Here is a 24,006-nt window from a genome sequence, read left to right as displayed (position 1 = left end):
TAGAATTCTTGATGTTATAAGAAGATCCTTCTCTCAGGATTTCCTAGGAGCATTTACATTGGAGGAAAAAAAAAATCAATCTTTTTATTAGTCACCCTAGTAGTTTTCCATGTCCTCTCTCCAAAAAGTATGAGGTCTGCACTGAAAGGATGTATTTCTGGAGCATTCTTAATTTTTGATAGTTGCTTGTTGCTTAGACATTAATTGCTCATTGCCTGTGCAGATAAGTAAAACTATTTTCTTCCTGTTCTTCCTGTTATCCTTCCCTATGCATTCAGGTGTACCCTTTGATTTCTGTTATTGAAGAAAAAAATTATTTTGCACCAAGTAATATTTTTAACAGATAAGGACATTTGGAATAATTAAGATAATCCAAAGAATTCAGCTACTCGCTATAGTTACCTTTTTCATGGCTAGTTGTGCAGAAATAATACTGCAGTTTGGGTGATGTGCATCACACCTCTAAATATGGAAAAGTCAGCAGCAGCAGGTGCCACTCTGTGTGAGTATGGCTGATGTCCAAACTACTAAGTCCTACCAGTACCTAAGCTGCCATACAGAGCTCACTGCCCTAGTACATATGGAGATGGTCCATAAGTGGAAGAGAATCACTGAATCATATGTGTCAGCTCTATGAAGAAGCACTTCAGTTTTGCATTGCTGGGCTCCTTATAGCATTGTGTTCCTTACTGAAGCTAGAGTGTGGTCTAGACACATCTGTGTAAACTAGGTGTAGAAATCTATTTGAACCTGACAGATTGAGGATACTCATTTGGGTTCAGAGTCACGAGAAAAGTGTTTGCAAGGCTTCTAGACTTTGACCCCAAAAGCAGTGTTCTACATTCATACTGTCCGGTACTCAAGCTAGTAAGACATGCATAAAACCAGCCCATATGTCTCTGCACCTGTAGCACTCTTCTACGTAAGACCAGCAGAAAGTGTCAAGAAGACTATATACCCTCCAGTCACTCCTGGTGACCTGCTTAGCTGTTCTACAAAGAGATCAGGATATTCTCTGGGGACTGCTTGTCTCTTTACCTGTTTTACATTCATAAAGCTTGCTATGGTCTTTTCTGTTGCTTCCTGTTAAGTTGTTTTGCTATTGCTGTTTGTCCTGGGTTCAGCAGTAGCAGTCATTTTTCTCCCTCTTGGTAGCTGGTGCAGTGCTGTGTTTTGATTTTTGGCCTGGGAACAGAGCTGATAACAAGGATGTTTTGGTTTGGCCAAGGACTTTGTGAGCCTCATGCTCTGCCAGGGAGGAGGGGAAGCCGGGAGGAAGCAGAGACAGGACACCTGACCCAAACTGACCAAAGAGGTATTCCATACCACAGCACGTCATGCCTGGGATGTAACTGAGAGTTACCCGGAAGGGCTGGGACTGCGGGGTTGGAGGAGGTATGGGTTGGTGCTTGGTTGGGCTGGGGGGCGAGTTATTGGTCGGCTGGTGCTGAGGTGTTGTATTCTCTTCCCTTGTTATTTCCTTTATCATTGTTATTATTGGTGGTAGCAGTAGTGATTTGTGTTATACCTTAGTTACTAAACTGCTCTTATCTCAACCCATGGGAGTTGCATTCTTTTTGACTCTCCTCTCTGTCCCTCCGGGAGTATGGGGAGGGCAAGAAGAGGGGGGGGGGAAGTGAGTGAACGAGTTGTCTGGTTTGGTTTAAACCACAACACTGTTATTCTCCCCACTTCATAGGGAGCTCTCTTGCGTTTTTATGTTTTGCTCTTCACAGCTGCTGTTCTGACGTTGAAGCAGCTTTTCAGTTATAGCTGAAACATTGATTCTATCTTCTACTGGTGGACTACTGGAGAGGTGTCTGTTGGCTCATTTAAATGAGCTTCTAGCTACATGCTAGTGTCATGACCATGTTCAACAGCCAACAGGGCATGTATATTTGCCTATAATTATTAGATTTTCCAGAAATGTCTTTTTGAGACATACTCTGGAGAGTTTCATGATATTTTGTCTATCTGCAAATAGAGATCTGTGAACCAACAGTGTATTGACACAGCAAAATCTGACTTAACCATTCACCATTTTGATTAGACTCAGAATCAGTTCAAAAGTGCCCAAGGTTTTAAACTAACCACCCTTGTTATTCTGCATTGAAATTGCTATGTAGGCACTAGATGTCATTCCTAAAGATCTCAAGGAATACATGCTGCAAGTTATAACAGGAACCTTCACTTTTTCTGTTTTTAAAATAGGTTTTTCAATACTGCATATTTGGATTTCTGATCTAGAAATAAACTCTAGTGGATTTTTTACTGAGGGGTTCTCCCTAAGTCAATTCTTGCTCTGCTTCCAACAGCACTGTGACAGTGCTGGTAGGCTTCTGTTACAGAAGTTCCGGAAGTGGACAGCAGTGATTCCTGTTCTGATGTATTGTTTGCTTGAACTGGCCCACCTGGTAAGAGTAATTTTAAGGCTATTAAAAGCAGTCTATTTTACCAGACATTTTACAGTTTTCCTCATTAATCTCACATTGTTCAATTCAGTTTTCATTACTGATGTGATCTACAGGACTTCTCAGGACCTGGCTTTCTTCTGTGTTTTGGCAAAAGGCCATTGCATTCTTCAGATTAAGCTGATCTCTTTTTGAGGCCAGCTTGGCTCCCAGATTTCTTTCAGCACTGAGACTTGTTTTATGCAATTGGAAATCCTCTGAGCATAGAAGTGTTGGGTGAAGATGAAAATATTATGTCCTCCCTAGCAACAGAGCTACTTGGGATTTATCACTTGGGAATGACCTGCTAAAAACCATTATTATGCATTCCCAAATCCTCCCTCCTAGACTGTGTCTTTTGGGAAAGGTGATGGTGGGTAAACTCTAGTTAGTCTCATAACTGTGATGGAAAATCATATAAACAACTGGATAAACATTTGTCCCCCACTCCCCCACTTCCCAAATTGAAACACTTGTAGTAGCTCAGTCATAGATCAGCTGGATTATGCTGCTTTTGTCTGGGATACAGTTCATTTTCTCCATAGCTGTTCTGGATTTGTGCTGAAAACAGTGTTGATGACACAGGGATGTTTTTGTTACTGCTGAGCAGTGCTTACACAGTCAAGGCCTTTTCTGCTCCTCACCCCACCCCACCAGTGAGTAGGCTAGGGGGTGCAAAAGGAGCTGGGAGAGGATACAGCCAGGACAGCTGACCACAACTGACCCAAGGGATACTCCATACCATATGGAGTCACGTTCAGCATATAAAGCTGGGGGAAGGAGGAAGGGGCAGATGTTTGGGGTGATGGTGTTTATCTTCCCAGGTAACCATTGTGTGTGATGAAGCCCTGCTGTCCTGGGTATGCCTGAATAACCTGCCTGCAGACGGCAAGTGCTGAATGAACTCCCTATTTTGCTTTGCTTGTGTGTGTGGCTTTTGCTTTACCTGTTCAACTGTCTTTATCTCAACCCATGAGTTTACTTTTACTCTTCTGATTCTCTCCTCATCCTACCAGGAGGTGAGTGAGCAGCTGTGAGGGGCACAGGTGCTGGGTAGGGTTAATTGACAACATGGATGATTACTAGTTCCCAAATCACGTGGACAGAAGGGCTAGTAAAACCTTCATAATTTAAGTAAGTTATGCTTTCTAAGCATCTCCAAAGGGATGCATTTGCTAAGCTTAGCAAGACATGTAAGCCAACTATATCGTAAGGCATAAAGCAAATATTAATTTCTGTAAAACTGCAGTCATGATCGTTTTTCTATAGTGATGTGCTACCTGCACAAGTTGTGGGACTAAATTGCGTGCAGACATCAATTTCATCCCCACTAATGCAAAAGGTTTGTGCAGTATACAAGTGTGGGATTTGGTGCAGATTAATTGATTTTAAAAGGAAAATTCATGAAGGATCTTAATCTCCAGCACAGTTCTCTACTAAAAAGGATGTACAGAGTTCTGCTTTTTTGAACATACAGAGAATCAGACAAATTGGCAGTTTTCATCACCAAGCTCCTTCTCACCAAACACCCTACAAATGTCTCTTCTCACGATCACACTGCTATGTTTGTTTAGGCTGCCCTGAGGTCTGTCTACCTCTTTCACCATCTGGACTATCTCTCATCCTTCCAGATGCCACTGGATCAAAACAGTTCTTAGAAAGAACTGCTCCTTAGAAACTTCTGAGCAGCTGTCATTTTTATTTCTTTTAGGCAGGGATATTACCAGTGCTTTGGGTAAGAAGGACACCTTAATCTCTGCTGCCAGCTCAGATAAAGGAACTTGTAGACTTCTTGCAATTCTCTCAAATGAAAAATGAAGATTGGTTCCAATTATTTCAACTTGGTTTAATCCATATTGTAATCATATTAAATTACCAGTTTTTCCACATTTTAGCCTACTATATAGCAATTATGTCATTTGCTGTATGTTCATTAGAAATTTTCAGCTCAAGGACAAGCCCAAATTAATTCCTCATACTTCATTTATTCTTGACTGTCATTCTTACACTGTGTCTTCCATTCTATGCCTGGAAATCAGATTCAAATACCATCACCACCAATGGAGCCCCTACTACATGCTGCAATTCCATTACTCAGATGAATTAAAAATAAATGCCCTTAAATAAATATTTATGCCCTAAATAAATAAGTAAATAAACAAATAGAAATGCTCTTTATGCTGTGACAGCTAGTGCTGTCACAGCTTGGAATGGGAGCCCATTAGACAATCTATTGCTCACTCCAGCACCTGAAATGATTTCAGACTTGCTGATTACCAGTACATCCAGGAGCTAGTAACCTCTGAACCTAGCAGTTCAGACAATTTTCAATCCACCTCACTGTCTACTCATCCACAGCATACTTGAAAAGCTTTTCTATGAGGATCTTACGGGAGACAGCACTGAAAGTCTTGCTGAAGTCCATGCAGACACTATCCAATGCTCTCGTCTTGTCTACCAGGCCAGTACATGCCTTAAAAATCCTGTGATCAAGAGATTTTGAAGCTCCTGTCATGCTGCAAAGCCTGGAGCTTCCCCTCTGAGCACAACTGAAGAAATAGCACAGGTATGCTTAAATATATAGGAGTTAAGTAATAACCAGAGTTACATTGTATAAAGAACACTTGAAGCCTTAAGATCTTATAATTTTGTTTAAATGCCATTCACAGTATTCCAATTACTAATTGCAGGGTCTACTGACTGTGTACACCTTTAGTTAAAACCCAGGACAAATTATAGCTCAAAACATTGTTTGGTTACCCCAGCTAAAGAGTGAAATGACTGTTGCTCATCTAAAGTAGGAAACATCTACAGTGTCAGAAGAGATGTACGAACACCAGTGAAGTTTTATAGACCTTTCCTTTGAAAAGATTGAAGAGGTTTATAAGGTTTATAAGGAAAGCTTATATGGCCAGATCCCTTCATAAACAAGAGACATTTGTATTTAAATCTGAGAAGATTTAGATAGTCTTGAATGCCCAGATATAGGTAATTTTTTCTGTATGAGGAAAGAAGCTGTTATCACATTCTTTTTTCTCTGTAATAGAGTGATTGCACATTGGTGTAGCTGACAAAACCAAGCAACCGTATCCCTCCACAAGTTGTAACATTTCTGCACATATGAACAGAATAACAAAACAGATCCCAGAAGGATCTGTCATGGATGGAAACTTAAGCCAGTGCATTTACATTGAAAATAAAAATCAAGACAGTTCTAGAAGAAAAATATTTTTAGTTGGAAAGGGTACAATAAAAGAAGAAAGCATCTACCTTTTTTTAGCCAAAAAAAGAGAGCAACATATGGTGAAACTGTCTAAGAAAGTTTGAAGGCTTTAATGGGTGGGAAAAGTGAAGTAAGTAGAACCAGAATATAAATGGCAGGCTCCACAAACTGAAAAACTTGCTAATGAAGGTCAAGCCCAGTTCCCACAGAGGATTAAAAGAACGATCCCTCAGCCTAATCCACAAACAGGTAAGAAACTCTGGGGGCCTGGGCAACCCCACTCACCTTTTGGAGTTACATTACTGAGAGAAAATGCATTAGATCCAAGTAAAAAATCCAGAGTAAAGTACCGTTATTTCAGCAAAGCTTTCCATGGATCCAATTTCACTAAGCTACAGCCTACCTGTTGAACAGTTACTATTGAGTAACACTGAGATACCTCAGTATTCATAGAATCATAAAATATCAGGTTGGAAAGTACCTCCGGGATCATCTAGTCAAACCTTTCTAGGCAAAACATGACCTCGACTAGATATCCTAGCACCCTGTCCTGGCAAATCTTAAAAGTGTCCTGTATAGGGCAATTTACCACTTCCCTGGCAGAATTATTCCAATGGTTGATTGTTCTCATTGTGAAGTTTTCCAATTGGCATTTCCAGAGGAGTAAACTGTATCTTTTGAATACTGGAACATGGTGATAAGGTCTCCCCTGAGCCTTCTTTTCTCTGGGCTGAACACAACCAGTTCTCTCAGCCTTTCCTCATACATCAGGCTCCCCATCCTTTGATCATCTTTGTGGCCCATCTCTGGACCCTCTCCAGCCTGTACACAACTTCTTCACCAAAACTGAACACAGTGTTCCAGCTGTGGCCTGACAGCAGCTGAGTTGAGCGGCCTGATGACCTCTTTACTTCAGCTGGAAATGCCTTTGTTGATGTAATCCAGCACCACGTTGCATTTCTTTGCCACAGCTGCATTCTGTTCACTCATACGGAGTTTGTTGTCCACCAGGACCCGCAGGTCCCTTTCCAAAGAGCTGCTCCCCAGCCAAGTAGATCCCAGCCTATGCTGCACTCTTGGATTGTGTCTACTCAGGTCCAGTCCTTATACTTGTGCTTGTTAAACTCCATAAGGTTCTTGTTAGCCCACTCTTCCAGCCTACCCAGGTCTTCCTGCAGTGTGGCTCTCCCTTACGAAGTGTCCACTTCCCTAGTCAGTTTGGTATCATTGGCAAACTGGTCATGGTACATTTGATCCCAACTTCCAGATAATTTATGAAGATATTGGGTCCAATATGGATCCCTGGGGGACTCCACTAGTGACAGGTCACCAGTTGGAAAAGGAGCCATTTGCCAGCGCCCGCTGGGTGCAGCCTGTCAGGCAGTTCCCTACCCACTACACAATATTCTAACAACTTGCTGTTGACAGTGAGATAGTGACCTGGGACACCATGATTTCCATGTTCTGTGACTGAGTCTTCCATGAAGTCAAACAGCATAAGGTATCACAGCAGTACCATTACTGCCCTGATGGGATGGATCACAGAAAACTAAGCTGAACCTCATAGCCTGTTACTCTCTATTTGTGTTATTTAATTTGTACCAAACTATGTGAACTCCTGCTTTTTCTTTGTTTTTTTTTTTAAAGCGGGGGGGGTGGGGGTGGGGTGTGTGTGAAGTCTCCTGCTAGACTCCTTTTGTTTCCATCTTTCTCTGTGTTATGGCTGCATCCCTTACGTTCTCCAGTAAGCCCAATATCCACTTTCTATCTCTTTCTTTATCCATTGTGTCACACATTTGTGTTTTTCTTTTGTTGATTTATAAAGAAAACTTAACAGCTCTGTAAGGTTTCAGCAATATGCCTACCTGAAGGGTGACTGCTGGCCAAGCCTGTCCTCCAAGGTCTGTAAGAAGAGATTACACATAGTCAGAATTATATCTAATATTCTACACTCTAGTCAAAACACTGCATAAGGTACATCAGAACTGTGCAATGATCTTTGCTGAAGCTGATGATAATGGTGTAATTGTATGCATTATGCAGTATGCATTCTGTTACAATAGATAACAGAATGAAAATGAAACATTGAATGAAAATGTAACTGCATATTAAATCCTAATTTTTAAGCAGGACTTTAATACAACAGCAAATTCCTCAAATCACCCCTACTATCCTGCTCTCTTTATTTCAGTTATTCAGCTTGGTATCCTTACAATTTCTCTATCTGCACTCTTCTATCCTCTTTTTCCTTTAGAACTACATCAAATCTTTATCGATCTTGCAACTAACAGGCAAGCACAAACCACTACCAATTGCAGACTTAAAGTCTGTTTCAGCAGTTTTTTAAACGTGTCCTACATTATACTCAGTTGTGAAACTTTGCCAAATGCAGAACTGAGAGTAAGAAGTTAGGGTGCACATCAAAATCTGTTGTAGTAGAAAGTTATCAGATGACCTTCTTCCTGTTAAGGATAAAGATCAGGTACATCATCTTCCTGTTGCTTTTCAGAGGTATTTTTGTGTAATTTCTGCTGTAAATCATGAGCTTATAGCCTTTTCCAGTATTCAGCTATCTGTATTGATTTTTGCATGACCATAAAGGCAGGTCTTACTCTTTCCTGGTAGCTCAGCACTCACTTTAGTCTCATACATGCTGAAGTTGGTGGTAAAGGGAAGCATATGGACAATGTATTTATGGTAAATAACAATTTTCTGTAACCCCCTTTCAGCTACTTATTAAATAATTATTTCTATAGATACACTGAAAATGACAAAAACCTAAAATCTGCAGTACTTCTTTAAACACAGTATTTTAAATATACTGTCCATTCATGCTGTGGAATTTATCCTGCTTTGCAGGTACCAGAGGTGACTGATAAAACCGAAGGGAGACCTGACTAGTCTCATGCATTAAGTGTGAATCTCACGTAGCTGGCTTGTCTAACAGTTTACAGCAGCCTGACACGTTTCAACTCATTTATTCCTTCTCTTGCCTTAGAATCCTTCTTAACAAATTGGCTCTTTGGAGTTGAGAAGCAAGGGAGAGATTGCCTGCTCAGAGAAGCTTCCCTAAGAGATGTACAGTTCAGCAAAAGACTTGCATCCAATATGCAACTGGACACAGGTGTTTATATGATATTACAGAGAAGGACACATCTCCCAAATATGACCTGATGCTATGAGCAAGGGAGATCTTAACTGAAATACATCTAGTTCATAGCACTGTGACCTGAAAGGACAGCTGGGTGGGAAGTGACAGTTACAACATGAAAATCAAGGAATATAAACTATTAAGCTTCCCAGCATTAAATGTTACTTTAAAAAATAGCTTAAATTACTTTCAGAGAGGGGCTTCATGACTTCTCCCTGCCCAGTGCTGTCTCCCCCAGCTGAAATCAAATACCAAGCCTTGCTACTGTAAATTGGCAAAATGAAAATATAAATGAGGAAGCTTATGATGAGGGAAAGACCAAAAAGCCCCAAACATTTGTAGCATTAAAGTCTTTTATGACTGAGGCAGCACAGATGTTATACATTTATCCCAGCCCATGTATCGTTTTGAAAACCAGCCACGGGTTTCTGATTTGCTAGCAATGGAGGGTCTATTTGTATTGCCTGGGGGCTTTAGGGTGTGTGATTCTTCCCTCACTTCTTGACACCTCCAAAGAAATGGATCAGTGAATTGATCCATGTCAAAACTCTTGGCAAAACAGAAACAAGACTATTTTTAATCTGGATCCATTCCCTGATTCAGGTCACTGTGTTGCTCCTCTACAAACAGCACAGTTGAGGGTGTGGTGTGAGGGGAAATGGACTTACATGGGGCAGCTGGGATGCAGGAAACCTTTCAGACAGTGCTGTCATTAAAGCCCATGTTTCATGGTACTCAGTGTGTCACAAGGCAGCTGTTATGATCTGGAATGCTTCACGCTGTGAAAAATCTATCTTTCCTTTTCTGACAGGGCACTGAAATGGGTGGCTGCCACACTCCTCACACCACAAAGGCACAGGTGACACACATGTGCTCCTGTCATGCTGCAAAGCCTGGAGCTTCCCCTCTGAGCAAAACTGAAGAAATAGCACAGGTATGCTTAAATATATAGGAGTTAAGTAATAACCAGAGTTACATTGTATAAAGAACACTTGAAGCCTTAAGATCTTATGATTTTGTTTAAATGCCATTCACAGTATTCCAATTACTAATTGCAGGGTCTACTGACTGTGTACACCTTTAGTTAAAACCTAGGACAAATTATAGCTCAAAACATTGTTTGGTTACCCCAGCTAAAGAGTGAAATGACTGTTGCTCATCTAAAGTAGGAAACATCTACAGTGTCAGAAGAGATGTATGAACACCAGTAAAGTTTTATAGACTTTTCCTTTGAATGTTTAATAAGTTAAGGCTTTATAAGAAAAGCCCTGGAGCAGAGCCCTTCTGAGCTCATGTTCATGCTGAGCATCCTGCCTGCTGGTGTAGTGAAGCCATCACTTCCTTGCAGATCTACATCCAGAACCTAAAGTAAGATTTAGCCTACCCAGGTAAAAATGTTCTAGTGTTTCTTAATACACTGTAACTTAGTAGAATTTCAATGTGATTTTATTACTTTTAGGATTATTAAATTACACTACTATATTTTTATATAATTCTTCACATTCTGTTCATACACTAAATATATTTTAAATTAAAAATAACATTTCTGAGGACTTCTTTCTACCTCTCCTCCTGATCAATTAGCTACTCCTGCTCTGCCAATACAAATGTTTTAATGGACAAAATAAATCAAAAACATTGGCAGGGTGGATTACAATCCAATATTTGTTGATGAGATCAAGCAAGATAAAGCCCAAAAATGAAGGACAGGACAACTGCATCAAAGCAGGGACTATTACAGGTATTAGTGAATAATATTTCCCACAGATTTAGTTGGTTTCTTTCTAGAAGGATTATTATGGCCAGGCTGTTATCTTTGCAGCCCTATAAAACTATATAGAGGTACAAAAGCATTTTTTGATGATCAGCCAATGTTTGACATGGAAGTAGGACAAAACTGGTTTCTTACTCCAGTCTTGCATGTATGCTTATGTCCTGTGTACCGAATGTTGTAGAATCGTATCACAGAATTGGGGAATAGTTTGGGTTGGAAGGGACCTTAAAGATCATCCAATTCCAACCCCCTGTCATGAGCAGGGACACCTTCCACTAGACCAGGTTGCTCAAAGCCCCATCCAACCTGGCCTTGAATACTGCTGGGGATGGGGCAGCAGCAGCTTCTCCAGGCAGCCTGTGCCAGTGCCTCACCACCCTCACAGTGAAGAATTTCTTCCTAATATCTAATCTGAAGTTACCCTCTGTCAGTTCAAAGCCATTCCCTCTTGCCCTGTCACTACATGCCATTGTAAAAAGCCCTTCTCCAGATTTCTTTAGGTGCTGGAAGACTACTGTGAGGTCTCCCGAGAGCCTTCTCTTCTCCAGGCTGAACAAGACCAACTCTCTCAGCCTGTCTTCACAGGAGAGGTGCTCCAGCCCTCTGTTCATTTTTGTGGCCTCCTCTGGACTCTCTCCAACAAATATCCACTAACTATGATTTATCCTGCCATACAAAATCAGTTTAGTCAGGGAGGAATACACACAGCTGCCTCAGTAGAGCAGGGTGAGAGCCAGGCCTGTTGGTGCAGGGTGGTCTCAGCATACACTTAAAAAGTCTTTAAGTACTGCTCCAAGTAAGTACAATTGAAATGGGTCACAGAGTAGCTGGTGTGACGTGTAGCACGGAGCCCTTGGGAAACCCTCTGAGTGATGGAATGTCCTATGCAAAAAGCCGACTCCAAATACGCCTATCAAGAGAGGTACTGCATTTTGCCTTCCTCAAACCGACTCTGCCACGCAGAGACAGCCAGCAGCGGACCCTTAGGTGGATGCCTACCGGTAGCTAATTCACTTATCCCGGGTGTTCACGCCTTACTGCGGTGTTTCCCTTTGACAAGAGGCATTCCCGTGCCAGAAAGCCATTGCAGACATGGGGTTAGACGCCCACAGCTGCTACCAGCGACACTACTACGCCCCTCGACCCCACTCCCCTCTCAGTTTATGCGCACGCTCCCTCCCGAAATCCCGTTGGAGAGAGGCTCTCGCGAGAAGTCCCAGTGAAACCGCGCGAGCAGCGCAGTCCCGCGCGATGTGGTGGTGGTGATGCTGAGGGGTGGTTCGGTGGCGCCTCCCGGAGGTGTCGCCCCTCCTTTCTCTCCGGTGCTGTGGCCATGGCGGCGCCACTCGTCTCTCCCGGCCACCGCAGCCGCTTCGAGCAGGAGCAGGACTGGGCCGTCCGAGCGCTGGTGCGCAGTGTGACCGGCCTGCCTGAGGAGGAGCTAGGCAGCGATCGGTTCCAGGCGGCGCTGAATTTCGCTTGGTCCAACTTCAGGTCAGCGCCCGCCATCCCCAGCCCGGCGCGAAGCTCCGCTGCTGCGGCGGCCTCGCGGTGCCCATTACTATCAGCGCTCGGGCGAGTAGAGCAGGCTACTTCGCCGCGCCCCGGCCGGGGCCCATCGGCGCTGCTGATGGAATGAGCCCCTGGCGGGCTCGGTCTCCGACGCTGGGCAGGTGCTGGGGCGCTGCGGTGTGGTGTGACCCGGCAGCGCTGTCACCTACTCGCCTGGAAAGAAGGGAGGCCCTGTGGCTGCTGAGGTGTGGCGCAGGGCCATGGGCTGCCGTACTCACCGGGCACGGTGTCTGGGGTGAGAATGGGCGGTGTTTGCGAGTCCCTGTAAGAGGACCATGGATGTTATTCTGTTTATATCTCGGTCTTTTAGGGTTTTTTCACCTGATCCGTAAGAAAGTACCTTTCAGCATCTTCATTTAGACATCCAAAATGTTTGTTGGAGAGAAGTAAAGAAATAATCAGTTTATGAAGAGCAAATAAAGAGGACTCTAACTAATGCTGCGTTCATCTCTGGGGCCCACAACGTAAGAAGGACATGGACGTGTTGCAGAGAGGAGGGCCATGAAGATGATCAGAGAGATACAGCACCTCTCCTGTGAAGACAGGCTGAGAGAGTTGGTCTTGTTCAGCCTGGAGAAGAGAAGGCTCTGGGGAGACTTAGCGGAGCATGTACAAGGGCATGTAGTGACAGGACAAGGGGGAGTGGTTTTACACTGTAAGAGACATTAGGAAGAAGTTCTTCACTGTGAGGGTGGTGAGACACTGGAACAAGTTGCCCAGAGAAGCTGTGGCTGCCCCATCCCTGCATGTGTTGGTTGGACTGGGCTTTGAGCAACCTGGTCTAGCGGAAGGTGTCCCAGCCTGTGGCAGGGGATTGGAACTGGATGATCTTTAAGGTCCCTTCCAACCCGAAACATTCTATGGTTCTATGAAATAGCTATAAAGCTTTTGGCAAAAAAAAATATTATGCTGCTTATAAGAAAGGTTATCAGTCTGGAGAAGGTAATGTTTTAGATGTTATTTGAGCTTCTCATAAGCATGGTCTTTATTGACCTGCAACGTATGATAATACATTCCTTTAATTCTATATTACGCTGCTATCTAAAATGTCTAGTTCTGCACACTGCTTTAGTTATCACAGTTATTGTTTCAGTGACTACTGAGAATTTTTACATGAGCTATTTTCAGTTTCCCATACTATCCCAAACTGCTGCTTCTTTGGAGTCTTATGTACTTGCTTATCTTCGTGCAGCAATTACCTAATCTGCATAAAATCAATGCTACCTGCATTTTTTTTAATGCTGTTTAAATCCATTTTTGAGGGTAAGCAATAGCATAATTGCATTGCCAGTGAATCCTAACTACTAATAGTCTCAAGTAAGGCTATTTTAATAACCAGATAGCCGGTGGTTAACAGCAGAAGTGAGTCTGAGGTGTGGGAGAGCTGGGTTTGACCTGTAGGTGTTTTAACAAGTTTGACACTGCTAAATTTTGAGGAGGCTAGTTGAGTCCCTTGGGAATGTAGGAATATGGCATTTGTAACTGCTGCCTCTCTGAGTTCTTTACCAGAAATACTTTTAAGTGCATTATAGGATTGCATTTACCATTTACTAATTTTGTAGCTCCATCAAAATAGGTGCTTGTAGCAGTTGTTATTCTGGGTCTGCAGACTGGTAATGGTAGCAGGGTTTCTTGGGGCAGGTAAATGAGGCCTGTGGTCCATCTGCTGTTGTGACATCTCACCCTCTATTTCAGTGTCCCAGGTGCTTGTGTAGGTATGTGCTCTTTTAGATAAGAGACTTTTTGTGTGTGGTGTTTGTTTGCTCCAAAAAACCCAAAACAAAAACATAGCAGGAAAAAAGAAAAGGTGATGCAGAGTTGGCAACAAACAGTTCTGATAGCGAAGGTTGGGAAGAAGGGTTTTATGCAAGAATTTTTGTCTAAGAGATGTGCCTGAAAGATCAGCCTGAGACTGACTAATAGAATATTTCCAAACTGAAAGACCGTAGATTTTATCAGAAACTCTCTAGTTTCAAGTTTGTGAAATCTGTGGTTTGTATTCTTATATTTCATGGTGTTTCTGTGCTGTAGTTCTCAGATTCATCTGTTTCTTTGCATGCGGCACGCTACTCCTCTTATTCATAATGTTCCCAACTTGCCTAAAAAAATTGGTACTTTTTTCTGTGTGTGTGTGCTACAGCCATTAATTACATCTTTAAGTAATAGACTATTACTTACTTGCTATTACTTACTATCTGTAATAGCTTCCCTTCAGCTTGATTTTTTTTTTTTTTTTTTGTTTCAGTGCACATTGTTGGTTTGTTTTTTTATTGTCTTCCCAGGGTGTTGTTACTAATTTTCCAGTTCTTGTACTTATCACCATTTTCCATTTGAACTACAGATTTCTATGTAAGGTGGTGTGCTGCAATGAATGAGATAAGCTATATTGTCTTAAACTAAATGTTAGCTACCTACTTAATATTACATTTCATCTTGCTTTTATTCCAAAGCCTTACACACAGCTTAAATCAGACTAATGGCTGTGTAGCTAACAAAGTAATTTTTTCTTTAATATGGGCATATTTTCATCTTCCAGTGATACTTACTTAAATTCCTTGCTACCTGCCTTACAATTTCATTTTCAAGTTCATTACTTTGACATTGAGGTGATCTTGTATAGTCTTCCAAATTCAGTCTGTGTAGCTTTATTTTTAGCTCTGATTCAGACCTTGCAGTTTTCGTTTCTGTTTGTGGTCAGGAGAGTTTTACCCTTGTATTCTGTATACTTTTTGCTGGAAGCTGAGGCAAAATATTAGGATGGCTTTGAGGCCCTACAAACAGAGTATTTTGACCTTGACTTACTGCTGTCACATCCTGTTTCTGTTTTTTTTCTGTATATATAACTGAAGAACCTTAGTCTAATAGTCTTATAAGAATACTTATATGTTAATTTATTCTGAAAAGTCCCTCTAACATCTCATGAGTTCTTATTTTGTCCCTTCTACATGCTGCCTTTGGTGATACATCTTTATTTTCATAAAGCTTTATTTTGAGCTCTCTTTTCTTTTAGGTCACCCTCCTTTACTATTTGTAAAGGAGCTTCATTTGGGTTTAGAGACCTTCCTATGTGGGTGTTTGTTTTCCCTGGGCTTGTGATGCAAATCCCATATAATTTTAATGTGTTCAACACAGACGCCTTTGACAACATGGTTCTTGATCTCCTTGCTCGACTTGACTGACAGTGTACTTTAATTGCTTAGTTTGCTGATATAATAATAATTTTTCATTTACCTTAAAGTGCTGGCTAAATGTAACTTGCATTCCATTTTTCCGTCTTTAAGGTCAGTTGTAGTTAATCCTTGGACTAAGCGACCCTGAAATAAATTTTGGTCGTGCTCAATGCTGTTGCTAAAGTAAGCATGCATTATTAAACTAATAATATTGTCCTCATATATGTACATCAGCTTTATTTTCTTCCTTATTTAAACTTCCTTTTTAAACATATTCTGATACAAGTTTCTTACGCAGATTTCACCGTTTTCTTGATGTGAACAGTCACAAAGTGGAGAGGACGATAGAAGGGTAAGTTTTTTGCTTGTGGATTGATAATGCATTAGTTAACTTCTTTGAAGCATTTTTGATACTATTTTTGTTATTAGAATACATGAAAAATTGGTAGTTCATTCTGACCTTGGAAAAGCTGCAAGCTGGAAACGACTAACAGAAAAATTTCTGAACTTGCCACTCCCAAGTATTGAAGAAACAAAGGTACGTGTGTTGCAATTTCCTTGTTCTTTTTTTCCATAACTCTTGCATTCATGGTGATGATGGGAATTTCAGTTCTCGTGTTGGAAATTTCAGATTACTTTAAGTGACTTAAAGACTTTTGCAGTTGCTGGCCAGGTCATGGATTTTCAGAGTTGTATTCTTTAGTTTCCCCATTTATTTTAGAAAGTGTCTGTTGTCTTTTCAGGGTTTCAGTACATGCAGTTTCATGACTTAAAGGATTCTTCTCACTATAGAGTGAATGTTTTATGGTCAACTTTGTGCAAATGTTTTAGCTCAAATCTGGATGAATCTACATCCCCATTTGTTGTAAAACAACAGTAAACTGAGCAATTCTTAACTCTTTGCCTGTATTTTTTCACCTTAAGTAATACATCTGTATGTTTTGATTTTAGTATTTCCCTATGCAGTGCTCCTGCCCTGTATCTTCTTAATTGAGACTATGTATATCTTCCACCTTTGATACATTTTGTATCAAATCAGTTTAGGATATGGACTGGATGGATACAGCAAAAGTTGTTTCACTTAGACACTTTCCAGTGTGGTAGTTATTATATAATAATGAGTTTGATCTTTGAAAACTGAAAGTTCATGCTATTGGGAAATTTGAGCTTGGTGGTGCTCCTTTCATAAGGCTGTGTGTTCTGAGTTGTAGTTTGGTTTTACTTCTCATTGAACTGACATTTACCTTTTGGACTAAGTTCCATGTAATTTGTATGGAAAACCCCAGAACCCTCAATAGCTTACACACGTCTTAAGTTAGGACACTGTACTCTGTAGATGAAAAAGTACCTTTAGTTGTGCTTGTTTTGAGAATCAAAATTAAAACCAAGCAAAGCAAACTAAAAGCCCACGCAAGCACTAATGCTTACATGTGGCCTTTTCTTCCCCCTTTTTGAAAATGCAGCTGGGGGTAGATAATATCTCATATTTGGGCAATTAAACCGCATTTAGTTTTTAGCAGTGGCACGGTACTGGGAAGACTAAACATTTATTGGTTTTATGGTTGGTAAATGAAATACCAGCTCATGCATGTGATTCTGTCAATGACCTACTGGTATTCTTTGATAAACGCCTGTAGAGTCAGTAAGGTTTATTAGGAACATATCATATTCTATATATACTAGGTGAGTATGATGCTACTTTGAGATATTTCAGTTATCTTTTTCTTTAAAATCCATGTGGATTGCATTCCAAAACAGCTTTATAAGTGTGTTTATGTATGTGTCAAAATATATAGGATCTAGGTAGCAGAGTCTCCATGTGCCTATGTATGGAATGGTCCTCTGAAGAACTTCGGAAAGTTAGAATCAGGTCAAAGAAGAAACTTCCTGTAATAAGAAATGGTTGTGCTATAAACAGATATTAAGGCATAGACCATAACACAGATCCCTACAGTATACCAGTGTTGGCACAGTATTCCAACCTGATTGAAGATCTCTGTTACACAACCACATTAGTGTAATATTGGAGTTAAAGGTTCATTCTTAGTGCTTTATGTAGATTTTTAGATGATGGAAGATAATGTGAGCATGCTATTAAAATGTAGTGATTTTATCAAAATGTTTGGCCAACTCCCTCCTAGCCTCTGTTTGAAATAGTAATAGGAATAAAGGAACCAAAGACTTGGTTTCCTGCAGGCTCATTACCTGTGTCCTTCCACCTCATCCATGCTAATGTAGCTGTCCATTATCCTTCGTCCTCGGGTGATTTTGTGCTTTCACAGTACCTCAGGGTTCCTGTTATCTCTTTCCATATTCTCTGACTATCAACTCAGTCAGAGGCAGCTTCTCCTGTGGCTACATTTGAAGTATATTGGTTGCCTGTTTAGTAGGAAAAAGAGAAAAGGTGGCTTTCAATATCTTATTGCAGCTGTTAGTTCTCTAATTCAGGACTGGGAATTGGAAACAAATGGGGAGTATTTCTGCAGATGATAGGCTGAGTTTGTTCCTAACCCACATCTTTTAGGCCACTGACTTGCTTTTTTGTAATGTGTTTTAAAGACAGATACACACTATTCCATACTGTCTCTTCTGTTGTGTTTGTCTGATTCTCCATCCAACACCACCTATGTTGAAAAACCAAAAGTCAAAGAAGTGGGTAAGTTTACAAGATTTTTGTATTGCTAATGAAACATGTAACCCTAATGCAGTCTGATAAGGAGGACATTTTTCCTCTCCATTTTATTGTCTCTTCAGGGTGCTTTATTGGTTGTATTTTTATGATTTATTCATTTAAAATAGCTTGCAAATCTTTCCTACCCCATTTATGTTGCATTATTTAATTAAGTTTTCCAGCCACCTTGGGAATTCTTTCTGACATGCACCGCTATCACTTCCTAGCATTCTCCACCTTTCTGCAGTGCTTACATGCTCAAAGACAGACAGCGGGTTTCTATCCTCAGTCTCTGTCTTACACCTCAATAGGAGGTCTGTTGAAACAGCTTTGGTGATGTAAATTCCTATGTTCCCTATGTACGCAAGGAAAATGAGATACCTTTGAAGGTTTCCAGAGGGAGATCCCAGCTGCCTGCTTTCTAAAGTAGGACTGTTGCGCTCAGTGCCTAAAAATGAGGCTTGTGCTTAAGTTTGAGTGGATGCCGTCCCCCATTTGTTTATAGTGTTGTATCACAGACTGAAAGAAGACTATTTCAGACTAACCTAAAGAAAATCTTGCATCTTAAGATTCCTTTTTGAATGATCTCTGCACATTCCCTCGGCGGTGTTTTGAATGCACTTTCAGCCCGTTCCAGGAATGTGAATATGAAGAGGTTATCTCAAACAGCACTAATTACAGTTGAGTAAGCTTCATGTTTTAGATATAATATATTGTAAGTGTGATTGTTATTTTAAAAGTATTATACATCACATCATGGATATATGGTGTCTTTTTCGGAAAGTAAGACAGTTCTCGCTTTATGTTGTTTACAGTCCAGGATCCTTGTGCGTATGTAAGTTGTACATACAGAACGTTTCCACTGAGCTAAAGGGACTAGTCACAATAAGTGATGTGTTACATTCTTGCATGTTTTTCCAGGATTGAAGCATAGGGTAGTGTAACATAATACAGATAAATGTGCTGATGGTATGCTGTGTTGCATATTTTGAGTGTATAAGCAACAAAATTGAGAATTAATAAATAAGGAATATATGTGATGTCACAATTTCTATGTCATGTTGAAAACGTGAAACATTGTTAAAGGAACAGTGGTGTAACCTTTAGAGGAAGGGAATGTCTTTTGTTTTAGAGTAACAATGTAATTTTAACTTTGGAAATATTTTTAGAGGAAAAGTTAGAGTGATGTGATACTTACTATTTTTATATTTATACTTCTCTCAGAAAAGGAAGAAGAATTTGACTGGGGAAAGTATCTGATAGAAGGAGAAGAAATTTACTTTGGCCCAGGCATAGATACACCAGTAAGTAATTTCTTCAGGTAAAATACCCAAGCTGTATGAATGGTTACTCCGTCATAATGGAGCTGTGTTAGAGACCTGGTTGGGTTGGCCTAGTTTGTATGCTCTGCATGTTGGTTCTCCTAGGATTCCCTAATATATTGTGTCTTACTTAATACCATGAAATACATGCCGATCTAAGCAGAGTAACAGTAATACAAATGCTTTTGGTTTTCACCATGTTTTGCCTTAGGCCTGCAACTAAACTGACTTCTGCTGCTGACCCTTCCTGTTCCTAATCAGAATTTGCTGTAGTTCTGTGATTTTTCTCCAGTTGTGTCATTTGTCCAATTATTAATGTTATGTATAATGTAAATCTGTCTCTGGTAGACAGTTACGTTAATCTTACTGTCCTGGATTTATAGTGGAAGAAAGAAGAGAATAGTTTATGTTTGGCTTGAATAGGAAGTGAATATAGACCTGTCTGCTATGTTGTACTGAAGTGTACTCGTTTTTATTGCACTCAATAGGATTGGTCTGGAGAAAGTGAAGAGGAGGAAGACACTCAGCCTTTGAGCAGAGAGGACTCGGGTATTCAAGTAGACAGGACACCTTTAGAAGACCACGACCCAAATAAGAAAACAGTACCTAATGTTTCCTGGAAAGGTTAGAATAAGCTGTAATTCTTCTGTTATAGTCATACATACTCAAATTTAGCAAGTAATGCAGCTTTATTATTCTTCAGTATTGTGGTTTAGACCTGTAATTGTAGTGTTAAGGTGCACCTTACTGTTCACTACTGCTTTTTTAAAAATTATTTTTAACAGTGAAGAAGCAATATGAAAGGTTTGATCTGATTTCCATCGTAGCTAATGGAGAAGACTCTGCTTATTTCAGTTGAAAGATACACGGGTATTCCAATATAGAAATGAAAATTTGTACAATAAATGTAGCATGTAGTTGTATGGATATAATGTAAATTTTTATTATCGAGTATCAGAATGCTGAAAGAGAATGTGGTTGATAGCAGAAACAGTTGACTCAGTTCTGAGTATGAAGTGTTTTAGAAAAATAAAATTATGCAATTAATACACTAGTAGCTTACTCTTGAATAGCTTCAAGGAGTATTAACTTCAGGGAGTAATTTTGCACAGATTATTGTAGGATACAGGATGCCTTGTATAAGATGACTGTATAATCACACAGTATCACAGTATGCTAGAGATTGGAAGGGACCTCGAAAGATCATCTAGTCCAATCCCCCTGCCGGAGCAGGAACACCTAGATAATGTTACACAGGAATGTGTCCAGGCGGGTTTTGAATGTCTCCAGGGAAGGCGACTCCACAACCTCCCTGGGCAGCCTGTTCCAGTGTTCTGTCACCCTCACTGAGAAGAAGTTTCTTCTCAAGTTTAAGTGGAACCTCCTGTGTTCCAGTTTGTACCCATTACCCCTTGTCCTATCATTGTTTGCCACTGAGTAGAGCCTGGCTCCATCCTTGTGACACTCCCCCTTTATATATTTATAGACACTTATAAGGTCACCCCTCAGTCTCCTCTTCTCCAAACTATAGTTTGGAGATATAATATTGGAGATATAATATTCATGTTGCATAAGTAGTAACTAGCTAACTGGAATTAGGTACAGTTTTCTTGATAATCACTTTATGAAATAAACATTTTTAGGTAATGTACTAAACAGTTTCAATAGTTGTAAATTGTAACATATCTGAAAAGATCTGTGATTCTTCAGCTGAGCAGATAGGCTTATTAATAACCTTCTCCTGTCTTTTATAACTGTTTATAAGCATTTCCTGACTAAATAAAAATACCTCACTGACTGTCAGGTGTGTTCACAGTTGGTGAGCCTGATGCCCGCAGCTGGCTGGAGCAGCATGTTGTTCCCCAGTACTGGACAGGAAGAGCTCCTCGTTTCTCACATAGTTTGCACTTGCATTCCAACCTAGCTGCAGTCTGGTAAGAAAAAAGGATTGCGTACATATTCCTTGCTGGTATATAATACTAAATTATGATTTATTAAATGTCATTACTGTGGAAGTATTAAGATAATATAATTATTAGAGATATTGTTACAAACAGAATTAAAAGGGTGTGAATTAATGAGATGAACAAATGAGCTGTTTTTTCTATCAAGAGATTCTTTTATTTAGTTTTTATGAAGTTTGTCACATAAGAGAGAGGGTTTTCCTTTTCAAAGAAGCAAATCTTACTGTGAATTTTGTTTGGGTTGACCCCTACAAAGGTCTCTGAGGACTAATATATATGGGAGGAGTTCTCTAAAGTTTTAAGTTTTTGTTTGTTTTTCTGGTCTTCCTTACAAAGTTAGTCTTAAATGTCCATTCTGTGTGGGGAAGGAACATAAAGCACTATATCATTGTGATCTTCTGTGGTTTTGGAAAGAAACTGAGAATTAAAACAACCAAACACCAAAACCAAAACCAACAACACTCTTCCCCACCCCCCCCCCCCCGGATTTTTCCCTCTGTCCCAAATTCTGATGTATATGTACTGCAGTAATGCAGCTCAGTAGATTTGTCTTTGCTTCATTAATTTAATGAATTTCTTAATCAAGGAGTTAATCAACTGACACTAAAGCAAATTTATCTAGCCAGTTATGAACCAAAATTTTCAGTAAGTATTGGATCAGTAGCATAAATCAGTGCTTTTGCATTGCTTTTTCAATGTTGTTAGCAGATGTATATTTATATATGTATATATATGTATGTATGATATATAACCACTATTACTTAATTTGAATTTTTGAATTTTGAACATGATAACATAAACTTTACAACTGATAACAGTAGTGAGTCACAATACTACATGCATGAATAATCGTTTATAGTTCACTGAAATATGAAAAATACTGTGGAAGGTTTACAAAGAATTGTGTAGCACGAGGTCATAAGAGAAAGTTTCCATTTATTAAGTAAACTTTTAGGCAAAAGTGTGAATTTTCTTATACCCATGCTTTTTAACTCAGTGTTTTTAACAGAAAGTAACTATAAATTTTCAGTGTTGAATGAGAAATAATAAAATAATCAAGGATCAAGAATTTAAAAAAACCCAAACAAGCACAACCAAAACCCGCAAAACCCAAGCGAACACATATTCAGTGCTTCTGGTATTTGCTAGTCAATTGTTTGTCTTGCTGTCTATGACTAAATGATATTTGAATGCTTTCCATAATATTTTGCTTAACAATGCGAAAGCAAATGCTGCTTTTGTTTATGTACTTAAAATTCCACCATAAGCATTGAATCTACTAAAGAGAACTTAACGGGAGTCTTAAGTTTATTGTGTCATTCTTACTTCGAGGTGAGTCAGCTGTTATTTCAGCCATAAAAATTGTTTTCATTTCTTTTTTTCTAAGGGACCACCACTTGTACACCAGTAATCCTTTATATGTGCCAGACGAGAGAACACTAGTCACTGAAACGCAGGTTATACGGGAAACTCTTTGGTAAGAGCAACATCCCAAAGCTTGTATTTTAGCTTCTAGTGTTTCTTTGAAGGAAATGAGACTTATCTTTGATATTGTGTGAAGGAAGAATTATTAATGAGCTTTTAGCTTGCACCATTGCTGACAATAAAGGTGCTGCTTATGTGTGTTAACCGTTCAGGTTCTTAAAGAAGAAAGTAGCTTACTATTACTTGTACGCATTGATTCTTCAAGTCTAACTGTTAAGGGGCACCAGTGTGTTCTTACCCTGCCCCTATGGATTTTTCATACAGTGTCCAGTTTTGAGACATCCTGTAGCTGGAAATTATCTCAACTGGAAAGGAACTTTAGGAGATATTTAACTGATGCCAGGGTTTTATTGTTCTTGTTCTAGCAACAATTTAAAGTACCAATAGCTTTGTAGTTGATCTGTGGTCCTCTGTTATTTGAAGAAAAGAAACTTTTAGGCAAAGAAAGCTAATTATTTTGTTATTTCTTTTCAAGGCTACTTTCAGGAGTCAAAAAGCTTTTTATATTTCAGCTGAATGATGGAAAAGTGGCTGTGCGGAATGATATTACTGTAACTCATTTAACCCATGTAAGTTGTTTCTGAATCTCAGCTGAATATATCTGGCATTAGGAAGGTGTAATTTGTGGGGGTAATAGGAAATTAAACTGCCTGTGGAAAAATCAAACTGCCTGCAGAAAAATCACATTCCCACAGTTGTTTTTTGGCTAAATTAAGAAGATCTGACTAAATAAAACTGGATGGACTGTTCCTATATCTGAGAGTGTGATGAAGGAGTAGAGATGGCAGGATTTTATTATATTTTAATTCATAAAAATACCTCATTATTTCATTTGTAGGCTTTCTTAACAAATTTTTGTTAGATGGTTTTAAAAAGGTTGGGTTTTTTCTTTTCTAGAATTGCCTGAGATCTGTACTGGAGCAGATAGCGGCATACGGTCAGGTTGTGTTTAGGCTACAAAAGTTTATTGATGAAGTGATGGGACACAGCCCAGAAAACATAATGCCTGGAACAGTTTCTACTCCAAAGAAAACTACCGAAGCCCCGTTCAGAACCTACCAAGCTTTTATGTGGGCCTTGTATAAATATTTCATTAGCTTTAAAGAAGAACTTACTGAAATTGAAAAATGCATAATCAACAAAGGTACTGTGCAAGGGCATTTTTCCTAGAGGGGGCACACAGGAAATTTTTATAAGAGGGAAACATGAAAATCATTATGCAGA

General features: G+C 39.8%; 1 protein-coding gene and 1 long non-coding RNA gene across 6 annotated transcripts in view; one reads left to right on the top strand and one right to left on the bottom strand.

Moving 5' to 3' along the window:
- Positions 1 to 4,811: 4,811 nt before the first annotated feature.
- On the bottom strand, positions 4,812 to 11,697 carry LOC133272540 (uncharacterized). Of its 2 annotated transcripts, XR_009744463.1 has the most exons (4): positions 11,598 to 11,697; positions 9,493 to 9,741; positions 7,539 to 7,576; positions 4,812 to 4,933 (listed from the first exon to the last, which is right to left on the bottom strand). It is a non-coding gene; the product is annotated as an uncharacterized LOC133272540 (long non-coding RNA). The 2 variants fall into 2 exon arrangements; XR_009744462.1 differs by lacking the exon at positions 11,598 to 11,697 and having other exon boundaries at positions 9,493 to 10,103.
- Positions 11,698 to 11,849: 152 nt separating this feature from the next.
- TUBGCP5 (tubulin gamma complex component 5) overlaps positions 11,850 to 24,006 on the top strand; it is a 29,137-nt gene continuing 16,980 nt past the window's right edge. For 2 of the 4 annotated variants that reach the window (XR_009744464.1, XM_061459766.1), the window contains exons 1-11: positions 11,850 to 12,092; positions 15,639 to 15,692; positions 15,770 to 15,878; positions 17,900 to 17,996; positions 18,581 to 18,691; positions 19,236 to 19,315; positions 19,822 to 19,957; positions 21,150 to 21,267; positions 22,685 to 22,774; positions 23,258 to 23,351; positions 23,680 to 23,926. Coding sequence is in view for 2 of the 4 variants with exons in the window: in XM_061459766.1 (XP_061315750.1) it covers positions 11,932 to 12,092; positions 15,639 to 15,692; positions 15,770 to 15,878; positions 17,900 to 17,996; positions 18,581 to 18,691; positions 19,236 to 19,315; positions 19,822 to 19,957; positions 21,150 to 21,267; positions 22,685 to 22,774; positions 23,258 to 23,351; positions 23,680 to 23,926 (1,297 nt within the window). In the remaining 2 variants the exon portion in view is untranslated. The remainder of the gene's footprint in view (positions 12,093 to 15,638; positions 15,693 to 15,769; positions 15,879 to 17,899; positions 17,997 to 18,580; positions 18,692 to 19,235; positions 19,316 to 19,821; positions 19,958 to 21,149; positions 21,268 to 22,684; positions 22,775 to 23,257; positions 23,352 to 23,679; positions 23,927 to 24,006) is intronic. The other 2 variants (XR_009744465.1, XM_061459768.1) reach the window with 1 other exon arrangement.

The sequence above is a fragment of the Pezoporus flaviventris genome, unplaced genomic scaffold, assembly GCF_033815535.1.
Source record: "Pezoporus flaviventris isolate CSIRO_AGI_PZ_B2104156 unplaced genomic scaffold, CSIRO_AGI_Pfla_v1 ptg000030l, whole genome shotgun sequence".
NCBI lineage: Eukaryota > Metazoa > Chordata > Aves > Psittaciformes > Psittacidae > Pezoporus > Pezoporus flaviventris.
The sequence above is the reverse complement of the archived record's forward strand: the minus strand, read 5'-3'. Positions and strand labels throughout refer to the sequence as shown.